Source organism: Hydra vulgaris, chromosome 13 (assembly GCF_038396675.1).
Source record: "Hydra vulgaris chromosome 13, alternate assembly HydraT2T_AEP".
NCBI lineage: Eukaryota > Metazoa > Cnidaria > Hydrozoa > Anthoathecata > Hydridae > Hydra > Hydra vulgaris.
The window spans coordinates 29,767,833-29,791,346 of record NC_088932.1 but is presented as its reverse complement, the minus strand read 5'-3'; the positions used below and the strand labels follow the sequence as shown (position 1 = coordinate 29,791,346).

The 23,514-nt window shown below is 28.2% G+C and overlaps 1 protein-coding gene across 1 annotated transcript; it reads left to right on the top strand.

Annotated features, from left to right (window-relative positions):
* Nucleotides 1–220: 220 nt before the first annotated feature.
* Nucleotides 221–22,985, top strand: LOC100197057 (COMM domain-containing protein 10). Its single transcript, XM_065815008.1, has 8 exons — nt 221–323; nt 919–967; nt 1,096–1,186; nt 12,302–12,484; nt 16,682–16,765; nt 16,840–16,950; nt 17,128–17,187; nt 22,795–22,985. Exons 2-8 carry the CDS (start codon nt 936–938, stop codon nt 22,831–22,833), a joined length of 600 nt encoding a protein of 199 aa, XP_065671080.1. The 5' UTR covers nt 221–323; nt 919–935; the 3' UTR covers nt 22,834–22,985.
* Nucleotides 22,986–23,514: the final 529 nt, after the last annotated feature.

Here is a 23,514-nt window from a genome sequence, read left to right as displayed (position 1 = left end):
ATTGTTTTCACTAAAAAAAATTTTTTTTGTTTGCTTTCCATCAAAATAATATTGTCCACTTTGAGATTAGTAAGGTTCAAATCTAGTTTTTTCTCAAAACATGTAATTTTACAATCTTATTTGATGGCATTAAGAATGTAGCAATCTTCCTTTTTTGAAGTTTTTCTCTCCCAGATCCAACAGACTTTTCAGTTTTAGCAGTGTGTTTATATCTCTTCACTAATCTACTATTAGTAGAGTTTTGTAGTTTAAAACACTTTCCAATGCTTCTTTGAGACTCTGCTTGGTCAGCAGCTTCAATAATTTGTCCAATTTCTATATCAGTAAGTTGTTTTCTAATATATTAAATGTGCTCATATTAATCCATTTTTTAAGATTTCATTTATATAAATATTAGTGTGTATATAAACATAAATCTTTTCTGTCCTAGATTTTTTACTGACGCATCAAATTTTTTTTGTTTCTGGATTATAAATTTTATACTTAAAATCAAGAAAAAATGTTAGTTTGGTGTTTTTTTTTTGCATATATATATATATATATATATATAAATATAAATATATATATATATAATATATATATATATATATATATATATATATATATATATATATATGTATATATATATATATATATATATATATATATATATATATATATAAATATAAATATAAATATATATATATATATATATATATATATATATATATATATATATATATATATATATATATATATATATATATATTATAGATACTCTTTCCACATAAGCTTATCTTGACAGTTTAATTTTGTTTTAAAATATTTGTAAATATTTTATTTTTTTTCTTTATAAAATAAAGATAAGTAAGTAGTTTTTTTTCTATGTATTTAAAGTTATGTCAAAGTCAAATTGAAATTACTTTCTTTAAATAAAAGGTTTTTTACGACAAAGAATGTCTCAGCAATGGTACACATTAACAAAAAGGTATGTGAATTAAATAATGATATTAAGTTTTAGAGTTTTTGTTTGTTTGTGGAGTATTTAACTATTTTGTAGGAAATATTTTTATAAAAATATTGTTTTATAAAAACTATTTTTATTATTTTTTAAAGTTTGGCTTCAGCAGTTGATATAATTAACGCTATTGAAGTTGGTAAGCTAACTAGACTATGCAAAAGAGTTCTTGAAACTATACATTTGAAGGTATTATATATTTATGAGTTAAATTGATGCTAAATCTGTTAGTAAATAATTTTTTATAAAGGACTAAAGATCTCTTAGGGTTATTAGATCCTTAAGAGAAATTTTTTATAGAGGTCTGTTTCAAAAATTGCTATACAGGCAACTGCAAGGGCAAGTTAGGTTAATAATAAACCTGAACGCTCATAGACATTTGAAAGGCAAACCTTTTTGTCTATATTTGGAGCCCTCTTTTACTAATTAGCATTACAATGAGTTAACCTTATGAGTCCTATATACATGTCCATATGAGTTCAAATAAAACTGATTATTTTTATTATTGGGTCAAATCATCATATTTCAACCAATTTGAAGAAAACTTTGTGGGTCACCATCTCTCATTTTCCTGATTTTTACATATTGTTATGTGGTGATGCACATAACAATATGTAAAAATCAGGAAAATGATAGAAATATGTATAAATATGTAAACAATATATAAAAATCAGGAAAATAGATAGCTTAAATTTGAAATTTCAGACTTCCAAATACAACGGTTCAGAAATTATAGCCTTAGAAACATGACACAGTGGCCCCCTCGATTTACAAATGGTCAAAACAGACAACTTTAGAGTTGTATAACTTTTTTCTCACTTTCTTTTTTAAAGAGTGAACTATCCAGAAAATAGTTCCAGAAAAGATGAAACAAGGGTCTCATTTTTTCTAGAACTATTTTCTGGATAGTTCTCTCATTAAAAAAGTGGTTTTTATTGCTAAAAATGCCAAAATGAAACTAACTGTAGCGTTATTCTATTCATCCACAAGTCTGTACAGAATAGTTTTCCGATTAGCTACTACTGTCTGCAATAAATGGGCAAAATATAGGCACCTTGTTGCAGTTTAGAACTCAAATATATCTAAAAGCAAAATGTCCACTCGCCTTAAAAGTCTGATTTTCAGCCATTTTGAGATACTTGTAAATTTTTCTAACACTTTATTTTGATCTAAGATTAACAGCATATAAGACCATTAGACCCAACTATCTGAAAATGCAAACATTATAAAGTTGTCAAATCCACACCAAAATTGCCAGCATTTTTAAATAACCCTATTTTTCAATTATCAACAGTTAAATGTGTTACTAGAAACCAGTGCCCCTCTAATCTGCCAACTGGCCTATGTGAAGAGTGCAACTAATTATAAGTCATTTCTTAATAAAAAGAAAAACATGGTTGGTGGTCCTCTCCTTGATCTGGTCTTTATAGTAGATAGGGGCACAAATAAAGGAGGCAGTAACTTTTTAGAGAACTTCATTATGGTTCAAATGAAGATCTCTAAGTTTATTTATATATTTAGTTACCTAATATCTAAATATCTAAATTAATTTCAAAATGAAACCATTATTTCTTTAAATTCTATTTTATTATAGGTAATCAGTGGTCTGGACCTCCCCTCCTCTAATAAGCCCTAATATGCTTGCCCTCTCCCCCCCCCCCCCCCTCTCATCATCATATACTATAGCTGATCATGTGGTATCTGTCATTCTTAAGTTTTTGGATGAATGGGACTTTCATCCTAAATATTAATTATAATGTTTTATGGATATCTTAATGTTAATAAATTGTTTTTACAAAAGCCTAATAAAACACTGCAGTCACAAAACATACAGCCAAATATTGGCTCTCCATCCCATTCATACAGTCTTCATGAAAAGAGTTGAGTTAATTCCATTTGATATTGAGCTATTTGTAAATGATATTCCTGGTTTGAACACTTAGCAGCTAAAAAAAAAAACTATAAAGATTTATATTTTGAAGAACTCATGGAATCAGTAAGTAATTTCTTTCTTTGCCAAGTAAGTAAGTAATCATTTGCTCTTGTTTGTACTCATATTCTTCAACACTATTCAGTATTAAAGATATATTTTATGTGAAAAATTCCTGTATCTTAATGTATCAAAGTCTTCTTTGGATGTCCAGAGATACAAAAGATTGAAAATTGTGTTGAGGATAAATGTGTACCAAGTTATCTGAATTATTTGGTGTCTGTGGCTGAGAGTCTAGAAGGATTCCTGAAAAGTTTTCAGAAAGCAGAACCATAGTACACAAAAGTAATTGACCTTTTACAGTCAGTAAAAAATTGTATCTTGAGAAACTTTCAGTGTGTTTATCCATCACTTAATAAATTGAAGCAGGGAAAGTTATACATGCAAAGATTGTGTATGGACCTCATAAAATGTACCAACTACTGATAGCTTTTGTGATAAGGTTATCACAGAGTGGGTATACATAATACTTTGGAAACATCCAAAACTGGTTGTGTAGTCAGCATCTGGGGATATTGATATTTGTACTTATTGGCATTGTTTGTATATTGGCATTATCATACCTCTGGTATTAAAGATATCCTGGTTGCAGAAATATATTATAATGGCTGATCAGAAATACATTATTCTCTCTTATCTTGTTAAGTCAGCTCTCACATTATCTCAAGAGCTAATACTCATCCTGAACAAGGCTTTTTTATCAATAATGCTGTGCTAGCCAAGGATGGTTTTTCCATCTCAGAAAATACTATTATTGTATTGAGAATAATAAAAGCAGCAATTAAAATAGCTGGATTCTTTTTTTGAGTTACTTATAAAAAAGGGCTTATTAGTGCAGCTTGAAAAACAAACTCTGAAAACCTGATATTCCTTGAGGATAAGAGGAAAAATGATGTACTAAAGATGAAATAAGGGAAAAAAAATACTTTAGGAATTAGTAAAATAAAAGAGAATGAAGAAAAAAAAAGAAAAGAAATCAGTTTAGCAGAAACTGGATGCACAGATGCAATTAGAAAATGAATTAATAATGGAAGAAGACACAGTCTGCCTTAATGATGCAAATGTTAAGCTTAATCCCTTGCAATGAAGGAATCAAGCAAGCAATCATGAAGAGATATTGGGTGAAACATCTAAAAATCATCTTGAAGTTTGCTTTAAAAAAGATGAGTTGACAAAAATATCAAGAAACAGATTGTTTACAACCGCCTGAAAAAAGAGTTGAGCAATAATGATCAATGATGATGCAATAACTTTTTAAATTTTATTTTTCATACTTGAGTTTTTTGAAATAATTTCCTGTTGATTTTAATTGTTGTTTCTTATTTTGTGTCAATTACTTAATAAATAATTGTTTTGATCTTCTTTGTTCATATAAAATATAAATAAAACAGTTGAGGTTTGGACTGGCGTTGGATAAGAAGAGCCTTTTTAACAAAAACTATCTTATGTAATTTAAATAATGTCCTGAAATTGTTTTTGAATTCAAAAAAATTATTTTTCTGAAATTCAAAAATGCTGTGTGGAGGCTTGTCATATAATAAATTTTAAATAGTTGTCACTTCGCTAAAAAACAAGAAAAAATTATTTTAAAAATTCTCTTTTTAATAGAAACTTAAATGAGTTAACTGGTTTCATCTTAAAAGAACTATTGTTTTTAAAACTGTACATATCATTGGTCCTTGATATGTTATACTCTATTCTTTACATTTTATTAACTTCTGTGGGAATAATTCATAAGATCTTAAAGAATAGTTATTGTTCAGATTTTTTTTAAATTTATTTTCAAAATTTAAGTTGGTGTAGAGTTGTTAAAATGATAATATATAAATATGTGTTAAAATATATTTATTTTGTGCACATTTATCATTTTTATGTGCCTCATTAGCAGTTTTGTATGATTGAAAATGTTTTTACTATATCAGGGCTCGAATTAAAAAAAATATATAATTGCAAAAAAAATTTTTTTACTCCTCCTCATCTCAAGCATTGCTTTGCGGCGGGGGGAGGGGGGTTGCATTAGTATAAAATTGTAACATTTGTACATTAGTTTGTAATTGTTAATTTTTTGAACATAATATCTCTCATATTTAAATATTATCTTATAATATTCTTGTTTGGTGGGGTTTAAAATAGCCTAAGTTACTGTTGCAATTTACAACATAAGTTAAAATTTAAAGTTTAAGTTGCAGTTAAAGTGCAATGAGCAAGTTATAATATAATGAGCAAGTAACATATTTAATACTATTACGATGTTATTTTTAGTAATTGTTTTTACTTAATATGATACTTAAAAAAGTGAAAATAAAAAATAAAAAGTAAAGTGCAAATATAAACCACTATAATTAGCTATAGAAAACTATTTAATACGCTCATGCTGACAATAAAATATGTGTTATTTTTAAAGATGATTGAATTGTTGTTGTAAAAAGCTATAAAACAGCAGTAAAACAAACTGTAATGTTGTCTAGACAATATGAAGAGTTTTAATGTAAAACATGCTGTTTTATTGTTGTTTTATACAGTTTATAACATTAGGGTCATTCCATATAGTCGCGGTCATGACATTTCTACTGCAAAAGGTGAAAATAGAAACTTAATAAAGATTTTTTTTTGGTAATGTGTACATTTGGTCACGCACTACTATCTAAATAATTTACAGTAAATTTTATGCTATAGTTGCATTGCTATGTCAAAATAAAATTAGTTATGGTCGTGATAGCTACAAAAACAAAAACAGACTTAATTAAGTAATTTTGTTTTTTTGTAGAAAACTTTCAACAAATTAAAAATTTAATCTTTTTAATTATTTTTTATAGGATGTTATATTAACTATAATACAATTTTTTTTTTTCCTGTTCATGCTTTACATAAAATGATAGCTAGCAAAAAGTCACAGTCGTAGCATCGCGGTCGTAGCAAAATATTGTACTATCAGATAACATTAAATTTTAGGTATTTTTAAGGTATATTTTAGCATTGGCAAAATTTTTAAAAATATACAAACAATTTAAACAATGTTTATAGTTATCCTTATAAAAATAAAATAAATATCAACAAGTTTTTAATAAAAATATGTAACGAATTACTTTATTAAATTGCAATATTAAAGACATAGTTAAATAAACTAAACAAATCAATATACTAATAACAATTTTTGGTTGCTGTGTTATTTGTCTGATAGTGGTGATATTTTTGTCATGCTAAAAATTTCATTCTTAACTTTACAGTAATCGTAAAGTTGTATATCTTCAATCTTTTCTGCTAGCAATAAAGTATTGCTTAGCTGACTATAATGTTGATTGATTTCATCTTCAGTCAAATATATTAAATTTACCGTTGAATCTTTGCATATAGCTTCATTAAACTGCTACACATTTCGAATAATAAACTTGTCTTGCTTTAACCTTTTGCCATGCTATTGAAAGTTGCTTCTACCCCATCAATGGCTCCTTTTCCGTGGGTTGTAGCAAAAAAATTCTACTCGAAAGTTGGAATATTAAATGTCACTTGACAATACTTTCAAAATTTTACCATGAAGCAGTTTTTAAGTTGAGAAGATGGACCATCACTCCACAACGTTTCTTTGTGTATAATTGAATTAGTTGCGTAAGCCTTTAAAAAATATATTACAAATGTTATGCATCCCTCAAAGATGAAAATAAAAGGTATAAAAATTGAACTGTTTAAGAAAAATACCTTTAAAGTTAATTCAAGGAAAACACTGACGCATGTTTTGCTGTAATCATTTTAATCTGTTAAATAAGCAACCATATTGTTCAAATCTTTACCATAAACAGCAACAGTGAAGATTGTTATTTGAGATTGACTCCAATAAACACTTTGATGCACTTGTTCTTGATGAGTACAGCAATAGTTTTGGCTAAAATCAAAGTGTATTTAAATGGTGAATCCGAAATTGAGATAGCATTTTCAAAAACTTTGTATATGTTGCATACAAAGACTGTTTCATCAATCCCTGATGTAGACAATTTGTAACCTTGTCTTACCAATTTATGTAACTGGCTTCAATGCATTTTTCATTTTGCTCGTTGGATGGTGGTAGCACTCAATTGTTAGAACAGTTAACACAAAAACTACATGACAGTAAGAGGCAATCAGGAGTGGGAGGGCTGCAAAGAATCCATTTGTTTACCCAGTTTGTGTTATAAGGTTCAAAATTAAGGTTTGAGGATAAAGCATTGCATATATTAATAAAATTTTCACGAATTAGACAACAGCAGGTTTTAAGAGGTGTCTCTGAATATGCGAGTATTTGAGCAGGACAAAGTGCACACAACTTGGAAAATTTTATCTTGCTACCAAATTCTTCTGAGTAAAGGGCATAACATTCCCTTAATTTAAGTAACAAGTAATGTTTTTGAAATTTTTCACCATCAATTTTTATAAAGTCTTTCATACCTAGAGTCCATTGGAATATATCTTAGTGGTTGTAAAACTCTAGTACATGATTGAATATCTAGTAAAGAGATGTTCGTTTCTATTGCTGTTTATGATATAATCTGCTTTTTGTGGCAACTTTGGTAAAGCCAATTTAACACGGTTCACAGCACGCGCTTCTGACAAACTTGAATGATAGACGGGTTCGTCATTCGACTAGAAGAAGAATTTGGAATATCATGGATACCTTGAGCTTTTTGAAGATTTTTGTGTTTACACTGTCGTAATTTAGCAAGCTCCTTTTTTTTTTAATTCTTGCTCTGGAGTTGATTGTTAACAACGAATATTACTTTGTTCTTTTTCTATTTCAATTAAATTTACTTTCTTTTTCTATAATCTTCACAAACTTGTTTGTGCGATTTGGGTATTATTTCAATATTTATATGTTTCCTATGTTTTTATGTAGAATATGTCAAATAAGTTATATTTTAAATTAGTTCATAATCTTTAAATACATAGTTATATCAATTGTTTAAAGTACTCTTTATAACATGTGTTTTAATCAAGGTTTATTGAATTAAATCTTCTTCCTTGGTGCATTTGAACATCTATACAATGCATTTAAACATCGAAACGACACATTTAAATATCGAAACATCCATTAGTTTGCGGTCGTGACAAAAAAGAAATTGCATTATACTTTGACGATGGGAAAGAGGCTCAAACTTAGTAAATAGACCGGGTCCAACTATGTTTACAATATGTTTTTGGACCTTTTCTAGAAGAGAAAGAGCATCATTAGAAGAACCAGCCCAAGTATGACAACAGTATTTCATACAGGGACAAATAAGAGATTTTTAGAGGTAGAGAATGTAATCAGGAGAAAATGGCAAGCACGGTAAAGAGAAGCAACTTTAGCAGATGCTAATTTAGCATTCAATTATATATATGGTTTCCATAAAAGGTCAGTAGTAAATGATAATCCAAAAGGCATAAAGAAGAAGACTCAGTGAGAGGGTTGCCATTCATCAATATAGGAATGTTGACAGTACTGTAATAGTGGTTTGCAGTAAATAACAAGCCACTGTGAACCCCAAACAGTTATATAAGTGAGATCAGATTCAAGACTGACTGCCTGTTCTACCAGATTGAATAGAGAAGACTTTTTGTCAAGACAGGAGTATAAAGTTGAGTCATCAGCAAAAAAAGCTACTTTAGATGTGAAGTTGTTGGTAAGATCATTAATTTAGATAAGAAAAAAATAGGACCAAGGGTAGAACCTTGAGGTACCCCAGAAGTTACTGAAAATTAAGAAGAGCATTGGCCTTCGAGGATGACTTTAATAAAGCAGTTATTAAGAAACAATTTGATAATCTCAAAAACTTACCTGAGATACTCCGTATGAAACAAGCTTATGGAGAAGAGCAACATGCCAAACTTTGTCGAAAGCCTTAGATATATCAAGATCAATAGCCCTAGCCTCTCTGCCTCTATCTAATGCATGATGAAATATTTCAGTCACAGTAGTTAGCAAGTCTGCTGTAGAGAGCGAAAGGATCCAAAACCGTATTGATTGTCTGACAGCAAGTTATTTGACTCAAGATGGGATGTGAGAAATTTGTTTATCAAACACTCAAAGGTCTTGCTAATAGCAGAAAAAAGACTAATTGGACAATTAAAGGCTCAGAAGAGTTCACCAGAGTTTTTGAAAATTGGAACAACAGATGCCATTTTCCAGCAGGAAAGAAAATAAGATTTAGTCAAGCACTTATTAAATAGTTTAGAGAAAATTGAAGAGAGTTCTGAAGAAAAATTTTGTAAGACTGTGACAGGAATGTTATCTGGACCACAAGCCGTAGAAGAGTTTCATTGAGACATAACTTTAGCAACGGAAGCTGGAGTAATTTCATTGTCTAACAATGGGTTAACCTGTTTAATTGGAATGGAAGGAAGAGAATGGCCATAAGATTTGAGAGTTGAATTAAAAGAGAAGTTCTTTGCAAATAGTTCACCTTTATCCTTAAGAGAGGTAATAAGATCAGTCCCATGAATGAGAGATGGAATGTTAGACCTTTCTTTGTTAACAATGCTGTTGAAGATTTTCCAAAAGTCTCTAGAGCCTAACTTCTGAGATAAGATGCGAGAAAAAGTGAACTGAGAATAATAGAGCTTAGCATCTAACAGCACCTTTTTACAATGATTTCTTGCCATAATAAATAGCTGTTTGTTCTCAAGAGAGTTGTTCTTTTGAAAAAGATGAAAAAATGATTACAATTAGATAAAGCAGCTGCACAAGAGGGTGAAAACGATGGAGTAGAATGAGGCTTGAATTTAAATCCTTGACTTTAAGTCCCAATCAGCTTTAAGGTAGTAGTAAGTAGTGCAAGTTCGAAAATGAAGTACAAATGAAAGATTTAAAGATATCATTGCATGGTCAGAACTACCTAAGGGAGAAAAAGGAGAAACTGAACACAAGCTAGGATCAGAGACCAGACATAAATCAAGATGTGAAGGTAAATGATTAGGGTTGTCAGGAAAACGAGTCACAAAGTTATATTTCTGGGTAAGATTTTGAGAAATGCAGAAATTTGAATGGCAGAATTTAGATTAGTCTCACTAAGAGCAAGCAAGTCTGGCGAATTTCGCGATAGGTAAGATTCAACTGATAAAAGGTTACTTTGCAGACCACGAGCAAAAGATATATCAAATCAGTTAGGTGATGGGGACGGATTTTTACGCTTAATATTTTTATTTAATTCTGGCATATTTAAGTTTAAAGAGAACTTGACTCATTCATTGATAGAGCATGGCCTCCTCAGCAATGAGCTATGCAAATTTCTGAGTCCTCTTAATTAACCCTAAGTTGTAACATAGGGCTCCTTATGTGGCCTCAACAGTGTACACCAAAAGTACAAACAGGGACACCATACATGGTTAGCATGGCACTGTTAATACTCTGATATTTTGCAGCTGTTGAGTGAATCATTCTCTTTGAGAGCTACCACAGAGTTCGGAAACCTTACTACCAGCTGGCCTCAGAACCATTAAAATGAGTTTTAGAGCTGTACTCTCATTAGGAGATAACAGGAAGAATTGCAAACCCACTATCAAGGAGGCAGAAGCAAAAACCTATGAGAAAAGTCATGAATAAATAGATTTGTTCTAATTAAAAAATTGTCATACAACTTTAAACTTCATATTTGCGTAAAAACCTGCAGACCATACAAGTTTATCATCTATAGACCAAACAAGTAAAATTGAAGCAAAAAAATATTAGATTTTTATAATTTATTTTTTCCTGATCTTGCATACTATTAAAAATTTATAAAAAAAGTATAATTAATTTTTTCATTCAAATGGTTTTTAAGTTGATGTTTTTATTAAATTTTTTTATTCAAATTATTTTGCAGTCAGATATTTAACTCTGTTCAAAAAAAAAGTGAAAGAAAAAAGTTTGGTTTAATAAAATCGAATATTATTTCCTTAAGTTTAAGTATATGCCTAAATTATTTTTTTTGAAAAAAATTTCTTTGAACAGAAGTAAGACAGTTTTTTTTTTTTTAATTTAAATTTTTTATAATTTAATTTTTGTTTTAATGTTTGCAATAATCACTGGTTGCAATAATCACTGGTTGCAATAATCACTGGTTGCAATAATCACGGTTGCAATAATCACTGGTTGCAATAATCACTGGTTGCAATAATCGCTGGTTGCAATAATCACTGGTTGTAATAATCACTGGTGGAAACCTTTTCAATAGTTTCTACTATTAAAACTATTTTCAAGAAACAAAAAATAATTAACTATTCAAAATGTTTACAATTTAAATAAAACTTTCTTTTTCATTTGTACTTTGTTCTAAATTTAAATTTTGTTCCTTTAGCTAGTTATACGTTTAACTTTCAGGAATGATCCTCGCTATGCCAATGAGTATTAGGGACGTCGTTACAATTTATTTTATAATTATTGAGCATTAAAAGTTTTTTAAAGTTTTCCAATTTTTTCAAATTTCAAATTTCAATTGCAAAATTATTTGAATCACAGAATTTTAGAACACTAAAATTCTTTTGTTCAAATAAATTTTTTTTTATTAAGAAATCCTAAAAACAACTTGTGTATTTATAGAAAATGTTAAATTTCGATATCGCTTTAAATAACATGTAAATATTAAAAAAAGGTATAGTGTTTTTCATATTTTATTCGAGATTACTTGTTAAAATAATTTTTAGGTGAAAGCTTATTATGTGTTAACACACAAGATATTAATAGAAACATTTGTATGGCTAACTTTTGCAAGTCTTTGAGTAAATTACTGCAGTAACTGCAGTAACTGGTTGTTTTGATTTAGTTTATAGGTAAATTTATTGTGATGTACTTTATCCATTCAATAAATCAAATTAAATATGACTTAAAAATATTATTGGCTTCCATGCAGAAATATAAAGTAATTTAAATTCAAAAACACATAGTGTTAAATGAAAATTTCTGCGCAAGAGAGCAAATGATCATATTTCTATTCAAAACATAAATTTAGCGTAGCGTATTTTATGAACCCTGATAAAAAACTTATAGAAAATCATTACTTTTAAGAATGGTCAAATAAAATGCTAAATTAGAAAAGACAAATAATAAACAAACAAAAAAAAAACAAATCGCGAAAATATTTTTTATAAGAAAAAAGTTAATCATGAAGGTATGAAAAGCAATCGTGATTCGTGATATACTTGATTTGAGCCCTGTATATATAATTCTGCTAGCATGTTTTTGCATGCTAAATATTTTTTTTATGTTTTGAGCGTTGTGTATCTAGTTGATCTAGCAATCAGTTAAGCTAAAGTATATTAGAACTCTAAAGTTGTTTTTTTAATTTTTTCTTTTTTAAAAAGTATTATTATAATTACTTGTTTTTAAACAGAATGACAAAGCATTCACATCAGAAGAAGAAGATAAATTGCAACTAGCATTTGATTTATCCAGTAGCGAAGTGGAACTGCTATTAGAAATAATATCATTTATCTGGGAACAAGCTGCATATCATTTAGCAAAGGGAAATATATTTGCACAACAGTTAAGCATTATTGGCATTCATGAAGATAAGGTTATTTGTACCTTTTAAATGCATTTTAGATTCTTTTAGAAAACTATAATGTATTTTTGGAATCAATTTTTTTTTGTTTTAGTAAATTTATATTTGTGAATAAAGTAAATCAGATGTTGATGTTGAGTCGGATGTTGATGTTGAGTTTTTAATTTTTCAGATGCAGAGTTTTTTAAATTTTTTGATCATGTTTTGTTAATCATTAACTAATATTATAATTAAAATGAAAAAAAAAATTCTCTGATTAAAAAGTCTTACAGATTTTTATGCAAATATGCACAATTTAAAATTTTGTGTAAATATGACAACATTCAATACAAAAACTTTTGTGATAGAGTAAGAGCATGATGAGCAGGGAAAATTTTAGCATATTCTAACTTTGCTATGGGCTGGACATTTAGTTTTCAGGAGAAGTCAGTAATCAAAATTAATTCGAAAAGAGTATAAAAATAATTTGAGAAAATTAGTATAATATCAGTATTATTTATGTTTCTATCTTGATGAGTGTTGCCTTTCATTGAGGAATATCAACAAAACTGCAGCCATTATTAGCGCAAGGTGTAGAAATTTTGAAGTGAGAACTTAAGCAACAAAAACTGGAGTGATTAGGATGTCTAACAATGGAATAACTTGTTACTCTAGAAACAAAGGAATAACTTGTTACTCTAGAAGTTAGAAAGTGTGTGGTTTTTAGATTCAAGAGATGAACAAGAGGAAATGTTCTTAATTGAAATGTTAAATTTGCTTTTGTTAGTGATGCTATTAAAGATTTTCTGAAAGTCTCGAGAACCTAGTTTTTGAGTTCATTTCTTGCAGTGATAAAAAAAATAAAAACTTTTTTAGAAAGTTCGGTTTTTAAAGCAATGACATTGTGTTGCAACATTCAGCAAAAGTCTGCTAGCGTTGCACCATTTTCGTTTTTAGTGTTTCTCCATTACATAACTTTTTAAAGATTTCTTTTTGTTTTGCTTTTTCTTTATAAATTTTAAAAATTTTATAAAGAAAAAGCAAAATTTTTTTTATTGTTTTACTTCACATTTAAATTTTTCTTTGAATGTGTTTAATTTTTCTTTGAATGTGTTTAATTTTTCTTTGAATGTGTTTAATTTTTCTTTGAATGTGTTTAATTTTTCTTTGAATGTGTTTAATTTTTCTTTGAATGTGTTTAATTTTTCTTTGAATGTGTTTAATTTTTCTTTGAATGTGTTTAATTTTTCTTTGAATGTGTTTAATTTTTCTTTGAATGTGTTTAATTTTTCTTTGAATGTGTTTAATTTTTCTTTGAATGTGTTTAATTTTTCTTTGAATGTGTTTAATTTTTCTTTGAATGTGTTTAATTTTTCTTTGAATGTGTTTAATTTTTCTTTGAATGTGTTTAATTTTTCTTTGAATGTGTTTAATTTTTCTTTGAATGTGTTTAATTTTTCTTTGAATGTGTTTAATTTTTCTTTGAATGTGTTTAATTTTTCTTTGAATGTGTTTAATTTTTCTTTGAATGTGTTTAATTTTTCTTTGAATGTGTTTAATTTTTCTTTGAATGTGTTTAATTTTTCTTTGAATGTGTTTAATTTTTCTTTGAATGTGTTTAATTTTTCTTTGAATGTGTTTAATTTTTCTTTGAATGTGTTTAATTTTTCTTTGAATGTGTTTAATTTTTCTTTGAATGTGTTTAATTTTTCTTTGAATGTGTTTAATTTTTCTTTGAATGTGTTTAATTTTTCTTTGAATGTGTTTAATTAGTTTAATTTAGATTTTATATACAGTTTCACTGAACACTAGAAATGTTTTAAGTGAGGAATGTTATAAATGTTTGTCAGGTCAGGTTATCCTGCTACTGGTAACATGTAACCTAATACAACCCACTTCATGTCCTGCTGCCTTGTAGGATACGCTTTTTTAGGCAAAGGCTAGGAAAAGCTAACTCTGACTTAAAACACCCCCTGCCTTGGGACTCTTGGTTGAGTAAAGGCTAGAGATAGTGTCTTGATAGAAATACTCGTCTTAGGCAGACGTTAAATGCATCCGGCTAAAGTCTTGTAGAAGGCCTCTTAGGCAAAGACTTAAGGGTTAAACACATTCTATCTGTTGACCAGCCTAGCACCCCTTCTCCATCTATTAGGCTAGCATAGATGTATTTATAATTCGTTGTTTCCAGTGTATTATGTTGAATGTTGGATCTTCTTGACTCAACGCATGGATTTTGCTTGTGAATCTGTTTTTATGACTAGGCGACTTATTCTATTATCTCCTAATGAGGATACAGCTCTAAAACTTAGTTTTATGGTTCTGAGGCTAGCTGGCAGTCAGGTTTTTTCAACTCTGTGGCAACTCTCAGAGAGGCTGATTCCATCAATGGCTGTAAAATATCAGAGTACTAACAGTGTCATGTTGGCCATGTATAGTGTCCCTGTTTGTACTTTTGGTGTGCATTGTCGAGGCCATATTTGAAGCCTTTTGTTATGGCTTAGGGTTCATTAATATTAATGAGGCAATTGCTTAGACTATTAAATAGTATACTAAATACTATCTGTGCTTTGAGTCAAGTTTTTTAACCAATTTAAAAATGACTAAAGTACCAAAAACTATAAAACACAAAAAACCATTGTCATCACCAGTTTCTCTGAATCTATCATTCACTAATATTCGTGGTCTTTCAAGTAACTTTTCTTCTTTTGAGTCTTATCTTTTGCAAAGTTCACCAGATCTACTTGCTCTTTGTGAGAGTGATCTGACTTGTTTAATTACCATCTCATTAGTCTTCTGACCATCATGAGCAAGGTTTTTGAGTCTTTAATTAACAAATACTTAATCTCTCATCTTGAATCTAATAACTTACTTTCTGATCATCAATATGGATTTCAATCTTCTCACTCTACTGCTGATTTGTTAACGGTAATAACTGATAGGTTTTATCGTGCATTAGATAGATGTGGAGAGGCAAAGACGCTCTCGACATTTCTAAAGCTTTTGATAAAGTTTGGCTTGCTGTTCTTCTCCATAAGCTCTCTTCTTATGGTGTATCAGGTAATATCTTAAAGATTATTGAATTCTTCCGTACCAATCATAGTATAAAATCTCTCCTCAATGAACAGCACTCTTCTTCATGGCCTGTAACTTCAGGGTTTCCTAAAGGTTCTATCCTTGGCACTATATTTTTTTTAATTTACCAAAAATTCTCACATATAAGGTGCCATTGTTTGCTGACAATACAAACATTTATTCTTGTCTTGAAAAGAAGCTAACACTCTCTGATTGTTTTGAGGGGACATTTAAGTTTGAAAAAGATCTCACTTCTGCTACATCATGAGGCTCTCAGTGGCTGGTGAACTTTAACTCAGATAAAACTCAATTTTTTTCTGCTAATTGTTATTTCAGCAGTTTAGATCTTATATTTATGAATGGTAATGTACTTGATGAGTCATCTACCCTTCATCTTCTAGGATTAACTTTCTATCTTTTCTTGGAAACTATATATCATAGCATCTGCTAAGCATCTCTTAATTGTTCTCGCCACTTTCTTACTCAGGATTCTATTCTTTATCTCTATAAATCTCCAATCCATCCTTGTATGGGATACGGATGGCAATCTGGGCCGGATCTTCTAATGATGCCCTTTCCTTTTTAGACAAGGTGTAAAAATGCATTCTAAACATAGTTGAACCTGCTCTTGCAGCCAACCTCAAACCAATCGTTGTAATGTTCACTTCCTTTTTTTTCTTCTTTAAATACTATAATGGGCACTGCTTTAAAGAGCTAACGTCTTTTGTGCCATTTACTAAAATCATTCTTGTATTACTCTTCATTCAATCAAGTCTCATCCTTTTACTGTGACTGTTTCTAAGTGCTCCAAAAATTCTTATTTGTCTAGTTTTTTAACATCAGTTCTTTAGAATTTGCTCTCTTCATCTTGTTACATCTCATAACTTTTAAGTCATCTCATAATTTGTTAACTTTTAAGTCATCTGTTAATCGTTATCTTGCTCTCTAAACTTCATCTTTTCTCTTCCAGTAACTTCCAACTCTAATAGTGGTTGCTTGCTGTCTTGTTGGAAGTAAAGATGTTAAAAAAAAAAAAAAATGTTTGGTTTAATTTAGATCTCATTAGTGATAGTCTTATTGGCTATTTCATGATAATGTAAAAATACTTCGATGTATTTACAAGTTCAATTGTTTTTACTCTGTAATTTTTTCATATAGATAGAAGTTTTTACAAGTTTATGGAAAGAACTGGGACCAATAGTCATAGAACATTTTCGAAAAAGAAGTCTGGCACCAAAGCAAGTAATAAATTTTACCATAATAACATATGTATTTCTATTTTTCAATTTTTTTTTCACAGAAATGCTTTTTTTAAGTTGGATACCATAAAATGGAATTTAAATGTAGAAGTTGCACAAGCAAAAAGAATCAAGCTGAAAGCACCAAATGCTATTGTTGAACTTGGTTTAGATAATGCTGATAACAAAGTAATATTTATTGTTGAACTTAGTTTATATATTGCTGTAAACAAAGTATTATTTACTTGTTTAAGTACAAAACTTATTCTCAATCCCAATCCCAGGTCCTAATACTGTGTAATATTATAACTTTCATTTTGTTTAAACGATTGTTAAGAAAATTCATTTAGACTTTTGTTTTAACAGATAACTGAGAAGATTCAATTACAGTTTGACCACAGCCAATTGTATTCATTTTTTAATCAAGTAATTTTTTAAATTTTTTTAAATTGATTTTTTAATTAAATAGTTTGATTTTTTTAAGGGGATGTTTCAATTAAATAATTTAATTTATTAGTAGGTTTCAAATGAATTCAATATGTAATGAATTTAAAGAAAGTTTTTTTACTTTTTAAAGAAATACTGATGTCAGAATATTGCAGAGATTACCAACTTCCTGAGAAGAACTATGTTTGCAAATATCGATCTGACATTGTTGTGTGCGCATCTTATAAGAATAATTACGTGTATAATTGTTATTTTTGCTTTCAAAAACAAATATTTATCTGTACAAACCAAATTATATATATTTCAAAGTATATAACTGAATCATGTTTTACACCTCTCAGCTCAAGAGAATCCAAACCAAGAACTTGTAAGCGACTATGATTAAGGTACTTAATCATAGTCGCTTAAGCTTAAAGTACTAAAGTTGGCAGTTTATTAGTAAATCTTTCTTATAAAAATAGTGATTGCATATATTAAGATACAAGTATTACAAGTTTTTTAAACATTTTAAGATTAAGTATTTTGCTAGCAATATGCTTTTTGTAGTTTAATTTGGAGTCCATAGTTAATACAAGATCCTTTGGGTTAGATGACCATCTAAAATATTATTTCCTACTTGTAGTTAAAATTAATGCTATGTTGCATTAAAGCGGATCTATGTGTAGAACACTTACCTGGCAATTGCTAAGTTTCTGATCAATGAAAAATTCAATGATGTGCAACAGTTAAATTGTGGCTTCATATTAAGAAATGAGGTGTATAACTTTAAATCTTCAACAAAAAATGTTAATGTACATTCAAGATTGTTAACTACAGATGATATATCATTAATAAATAATTAAAAAAAAAGTTCGGCATAGCACTCTACCTTGTGTACTGCTAACAATTTGAATCAGAACGGATAAAGAACTATGAATCCTGACTTGTTGAGATCTGTCTGTCAAAAATGCAAGGATCCACTTACCATGTATATTATCAATTTACCATGTATATTTTATGATGAAAGTTTAATAGTTTTGAATGAGATACAGAATCAAACACCTTTTGGAAGTCAATTTATATAGCGTCTGATATCAGATGATTGTTAAGTATTATGCTCCAATCATTAGTATATTCTAAAAATGGGTGCACATTGCACATTTGTTGAAGAAACCATGGTGATTAGGAAATATTATGTTATAGTGATTAAGATACTCAACAATATAGTTGATAATTCTTGATTTTAGAAACAAGTGTAAGTCAGAGAGATAGGTCTATATATGTTAGGATCCAATTAAGCTCCCTTTTTGAAAATTGGGGAGACAAAAGCTTGTTACCATTGATTAGATAAGTTGCTTAGTGTAAAACAAGCCTCAAATATATATGATAGAGGATAACACAAAACTTTAGGTGATTTTTTAAGAAGTACATTGGGTATACCATCAGGATCATAAAATGTGCTAGGTTTAATTGCCATTAAGGTTTATATTTACTGGCTCTACAGAAAAATTATGGATGTCAATACTTATGAGTTCTTAACATATCTGTCAATATAAGGAGAGTAACTATCTTTTGAAAGAACACTACCAAAGTGGTTATGTAACATTTTAGTGGTTATGTAACATGTTGTGGTTATGTAACATGTTAGTGATTTTTATATTACTGGTAATTAGCTTATAATTACCAGTAATAATGTAGTTAAGTCTATAGCGTAGTTGTCTATAAGTTATTAAAATAATTGTAAAAGTTGCTAATATTATTTCTTTTAACTAGATTTAGTTCAATTTTCAATTGGTATTTATGTAAGGCTTGTTTTTATTTTCTGGCATAATGTTTGTATGCAAATTGGTTTTTAATAGATTTTGTGATGGACCATCTTAAAATGTTTTGTGGTTTAAGATTTTTTAAATGTATTTTGGATAGTGGTTTTTCATTTTGTTACAGTGGTTTCTCCTGATGGGTACAAGTTGATAAATATCAGTACAATAATGCCTCAAAAGATGTGTCAGTGTAGTCCTCAATTGTAAAAATGAGAAAACTTGATGTCCCAGTTTATATTTGATAAGTAATTTTGAAGATCCTCTATATAGCATTGGCAAAATCAGAAAGAATCTGATTTATATTCACATTGAATCATTTGTGTTGATAGAAAATTGGACTATTATATGTTTATGATAGCTTGTGCTACAACAGAAATATCACTTATAAGATCAAGATAATTACTAGACTGGATAATAAAATTGTTGAAAGAAAATTGTTGTGAATTGTTGTGTTCTTAATATAAAGTCAGTGTTTTTAATAATTGAAAATAATTAATTGATTTCAATAAAAAAAGCTATTCAAATTTTTAGTTTAAAAAAAAAATTTGAAAATCTTTATTATAAATTATTCATAACTTAATAGGTTTTTCCATAGGCCTGCAAATGTGAAATATTTTATAAAACATCAAGATCAATCACAGGCTCTGCAAAAAACAGGAAAAAGAAAAAAAAACAAAAACAAACAATAATGAAGAAAAAGATTGCTGCCCCATGCCAAACATACATTTATAGCTATATTATATATATATATATATATATATATATATATATATATATATATATATATATATATATATATATATATATATATATATATATATATATATATTACATTATATTATATATATATATATTATAATATAATACTCAGCGAAATGTAATGTAATGAAGTGTTTAGTTATATAGTTACAAATAAAAATACTGTTTTCATAATCGGATCATTCCTCATGCATTTACAACAATGAATCCTTTTTTCTGTTGGAGGGTCACAATATTCCTCTTCACATGCAGGACATCTTATAACATTATCCTTTGATATTGATGCAACTGGAATGTTTGTCCTGGATTTATTATAGACTTAGGCCTACAGGAGCTTAGCTTGAGTATATTTACACCCTTTTTAGCTTCACAAGTTTTTTTTTTTTTTTTAAACTTTCTTGTTCTTCTTTCTACTTTTTTCTTTGTTTTAACAGTTCTTTGAAGGGTGTAAGAATACTTGAGCTCTTTTTTTTGGTTTTTTTCTCATATTTTATTGCTTGAAGCGATGGTTTAAAATCAATAACACTAACCGACTTCTTTGGTGCATCTGAATTAGCATTTGTTATAAGTTCTTCTGGATTGTTTATATGATGGTTTTCTTCTACTTGGGCCTGAGGATTAGCATTATTGTTCTTAGTTTGATCGCCAGCAACATCATGGTCAGTAGTTTTTGCAGCAGCAAAGTTATTGTCACTAAGCACAAGTGGATTATAAGACTCGATCTCACATTCTTTAAACCTATTAACGGCATTTCCAACTGTATCTCCTTTTAAGTAAGTGGTGCTCAAAAGATCACCAATATTTTTGTCTGTGATAGATTGCCCTGGATGAGTGATCATAAAGTTGTCACATGCTTGGCTATAATAGGTCTTTAATGGGTCAAAAAATGACACATCAAGGGGCTGGAGCCAATGTGATGTGTGGAGTGGCAACTTAACTATGATGATGCTTTTCTCTCTGTAATATAATATAGCCTTCAAAGTTATGTGAGTTTTGTGATAATTTTGTAATAAGTTATGTGAGTTTTATGATAATAACAGTAATAATAATTTTGTCAATAATCAATAGAGCAGGAGATTCTTGGCTTGGTTTCATGTGTAGATAAAAGTGCTTCAAAAAATATAAAAAGGTTCCCTTGTTACACCTTCAAAAGGTAAAAAAAGGCTCCCTCATTGCTCCAGTGGTTATCGCTACTGTGGCCTATAGTTTTTGGTGGGGCTCTTTCTAGAAGTTCAGGAAACATTTGTTTTCTGGCAAAAATTTGAAATAGTGGCAGATAAAAACCAGTAGAGCCAATGCAATAAATTATAGTTACATTTCCTCCTCTCTCTGCTGAAACAATTTTAGAAACTCTTTTAGATCCTGTAGGACTGAGAACCATGTGTAGCTTATTAGGCACAGTAGACAGACTTAACTCATCTGCATAGTAAATTGAAGAAGCAGGGAATTTGTATTTTTCCCGTTGCACCCTTAAAATGTTAAAAAACTTGTCTACACTTGGTTTATTGAAACCCATTGCTCTGGCAATCGATGTTGCTTCTGGTTTGTGTACACTAAATTTATGTTTCTTTGTAAAATTAGCCAGTCAATTTTCTCCTGCCATCTTTTTATCCTTGTTGAATGAATGCGAAATACTATATTCCTCAGCAAAGTTAAAAATTAGTCTTCTACACTGTTTCTTTGTTAATCCAAAAAACATTTTGTCCATTGATGTTATATAGAATTTTAAATCTTCTTGCTGTGAAGCATTAAAGACTTCTCTAAATCTTCTTTCATGAACCGGCATCTCCTGAAATAAAAATTAGCATTCTAGTGAAAAAAATTTCAGGACTCACACTTTAAATATTTGAATACAGATTTAATAACAGGATTTAATCTAAGAGATTAGATCAATTAATTACTAGGTTCAAATTAATATTTTTTTAAAAATCTGTTCAAAATTTATCCTCACATTTTCATTTTTTTTCAAGCAGCAATGAAGTGTAGCTTCAGGTACATTAAACCCATTTGTAGCACTCAAGCAGCTCATACATCCTTCTTTAACATTTTCTTGAGCAGAGGTCATAGCTTTTATGCTCCATTCACCTCTTGAGGAATTCCTTTCACAGTATCTAACCATATCTAAAATATTATTATTTTATAATAAATATAACCATTTAATAACAATGTTTTTTATAACAATAATTCTAACCATATCTGAAATAAAATTATCAATATATTATAACATACAATATATCGTTATTAAACAATTATGACTAAGTTTTAATTAACTAAACAAATAAAACTTTAAACAAAATAAATAAAACATTCATTTATTTTAAATAAATTATTTAGCTTATAGTTAATTTTATATTTAAAAAACTTGAATTCTATTCTCTTATTCTATTTATTCCCAGCTGAATTCTTACAAATAGAGTTTTCGTAATTATCTTTAAATGATTGCAATCGAGTCTTCTTCGCAGAAGTTTCTTTCCTTCTTAAATTACAATATAATAGTTAACTAATACTTAATTACGCCAATGCAACAGCTTCGGGATCATAATCATTGTTAGTTTAATAAATTCCAAAACATGAAGCAAGATGACTTGCCATTTTGCATGACACCACTGGGGGGTTATAGGATTGTGCTCCCCCATTCAAAAAACAATTTTCAAAACCAGTGTCATTAGCCCTGAAGTTAAATAGTTATAATTTAACATTTATAAAATATAAAAGTATTCTTGTTATGAATATAACCCACCAAAAAAAAGAATTTCAAAGATATTATTGTATCTAAATAATGTTAAGTTTTTCTACTTATGTGAAACTTTAGTTTGCTCAGACTTTTTTTTCCAATGTCAGAATGCATTAACACTAATATATATATATATATATATATATATATATATATATATATATATATATATATATATATATATATATATATATATATATATATATATATATATATATATATATATATAAATATACATATATATATATATGTACACTTTCATATTATTACATGTTATATTTTTTATTATTTTAGCTAGAAGCTATTCAACTTCATCTAGATGCTCTTAATTGAATTTACTATTGGTACTAAATCATCTTAAGTAAAACAGTTGAAGTACAGTTTTTGTTGACTGTGAATCTTTAAAAGATTTTAGTTATATTATTTTTCCATCTTTTTTTGAGCTTTGTTGTATTTTATATAAATGTATATTTTGTTAATTTTCAGTATTTTTTGTTTTTGTCATGTTAACATATTTAGTTATACATTTATTATTTTTGGTACAAAAAAATAAGATTCACAAACTTTAGGCTTAAATTTTGTATAAAATCTAGCTTCAATATAATTAGTAGCTTTCTGCTAATCATTTATTATTTATACAAATAACTTACCCTAATAATTATCTAAAAAAGTTGTTGAATTTTTAGTAACAAGGTATATTTTTAATAAAGAAAAATAATATATAAGATAAATACATTAGTTGTTTTAATTGATGTTTTATAGTTGTTGTTTGTTTGAATATTGTATATTTCAAAAAATGTTGACAATTGCAAATCTCTATGCTCTATAATATATATATATATATATATATATATATATATATATATATATATATATATATATATATATATATATATATATATATATATATATATATATATATACATATATATATATATGAATATATATATATATATATATATATATATATATATATATATATATATGTATATATGTGTTATATATACATATTAT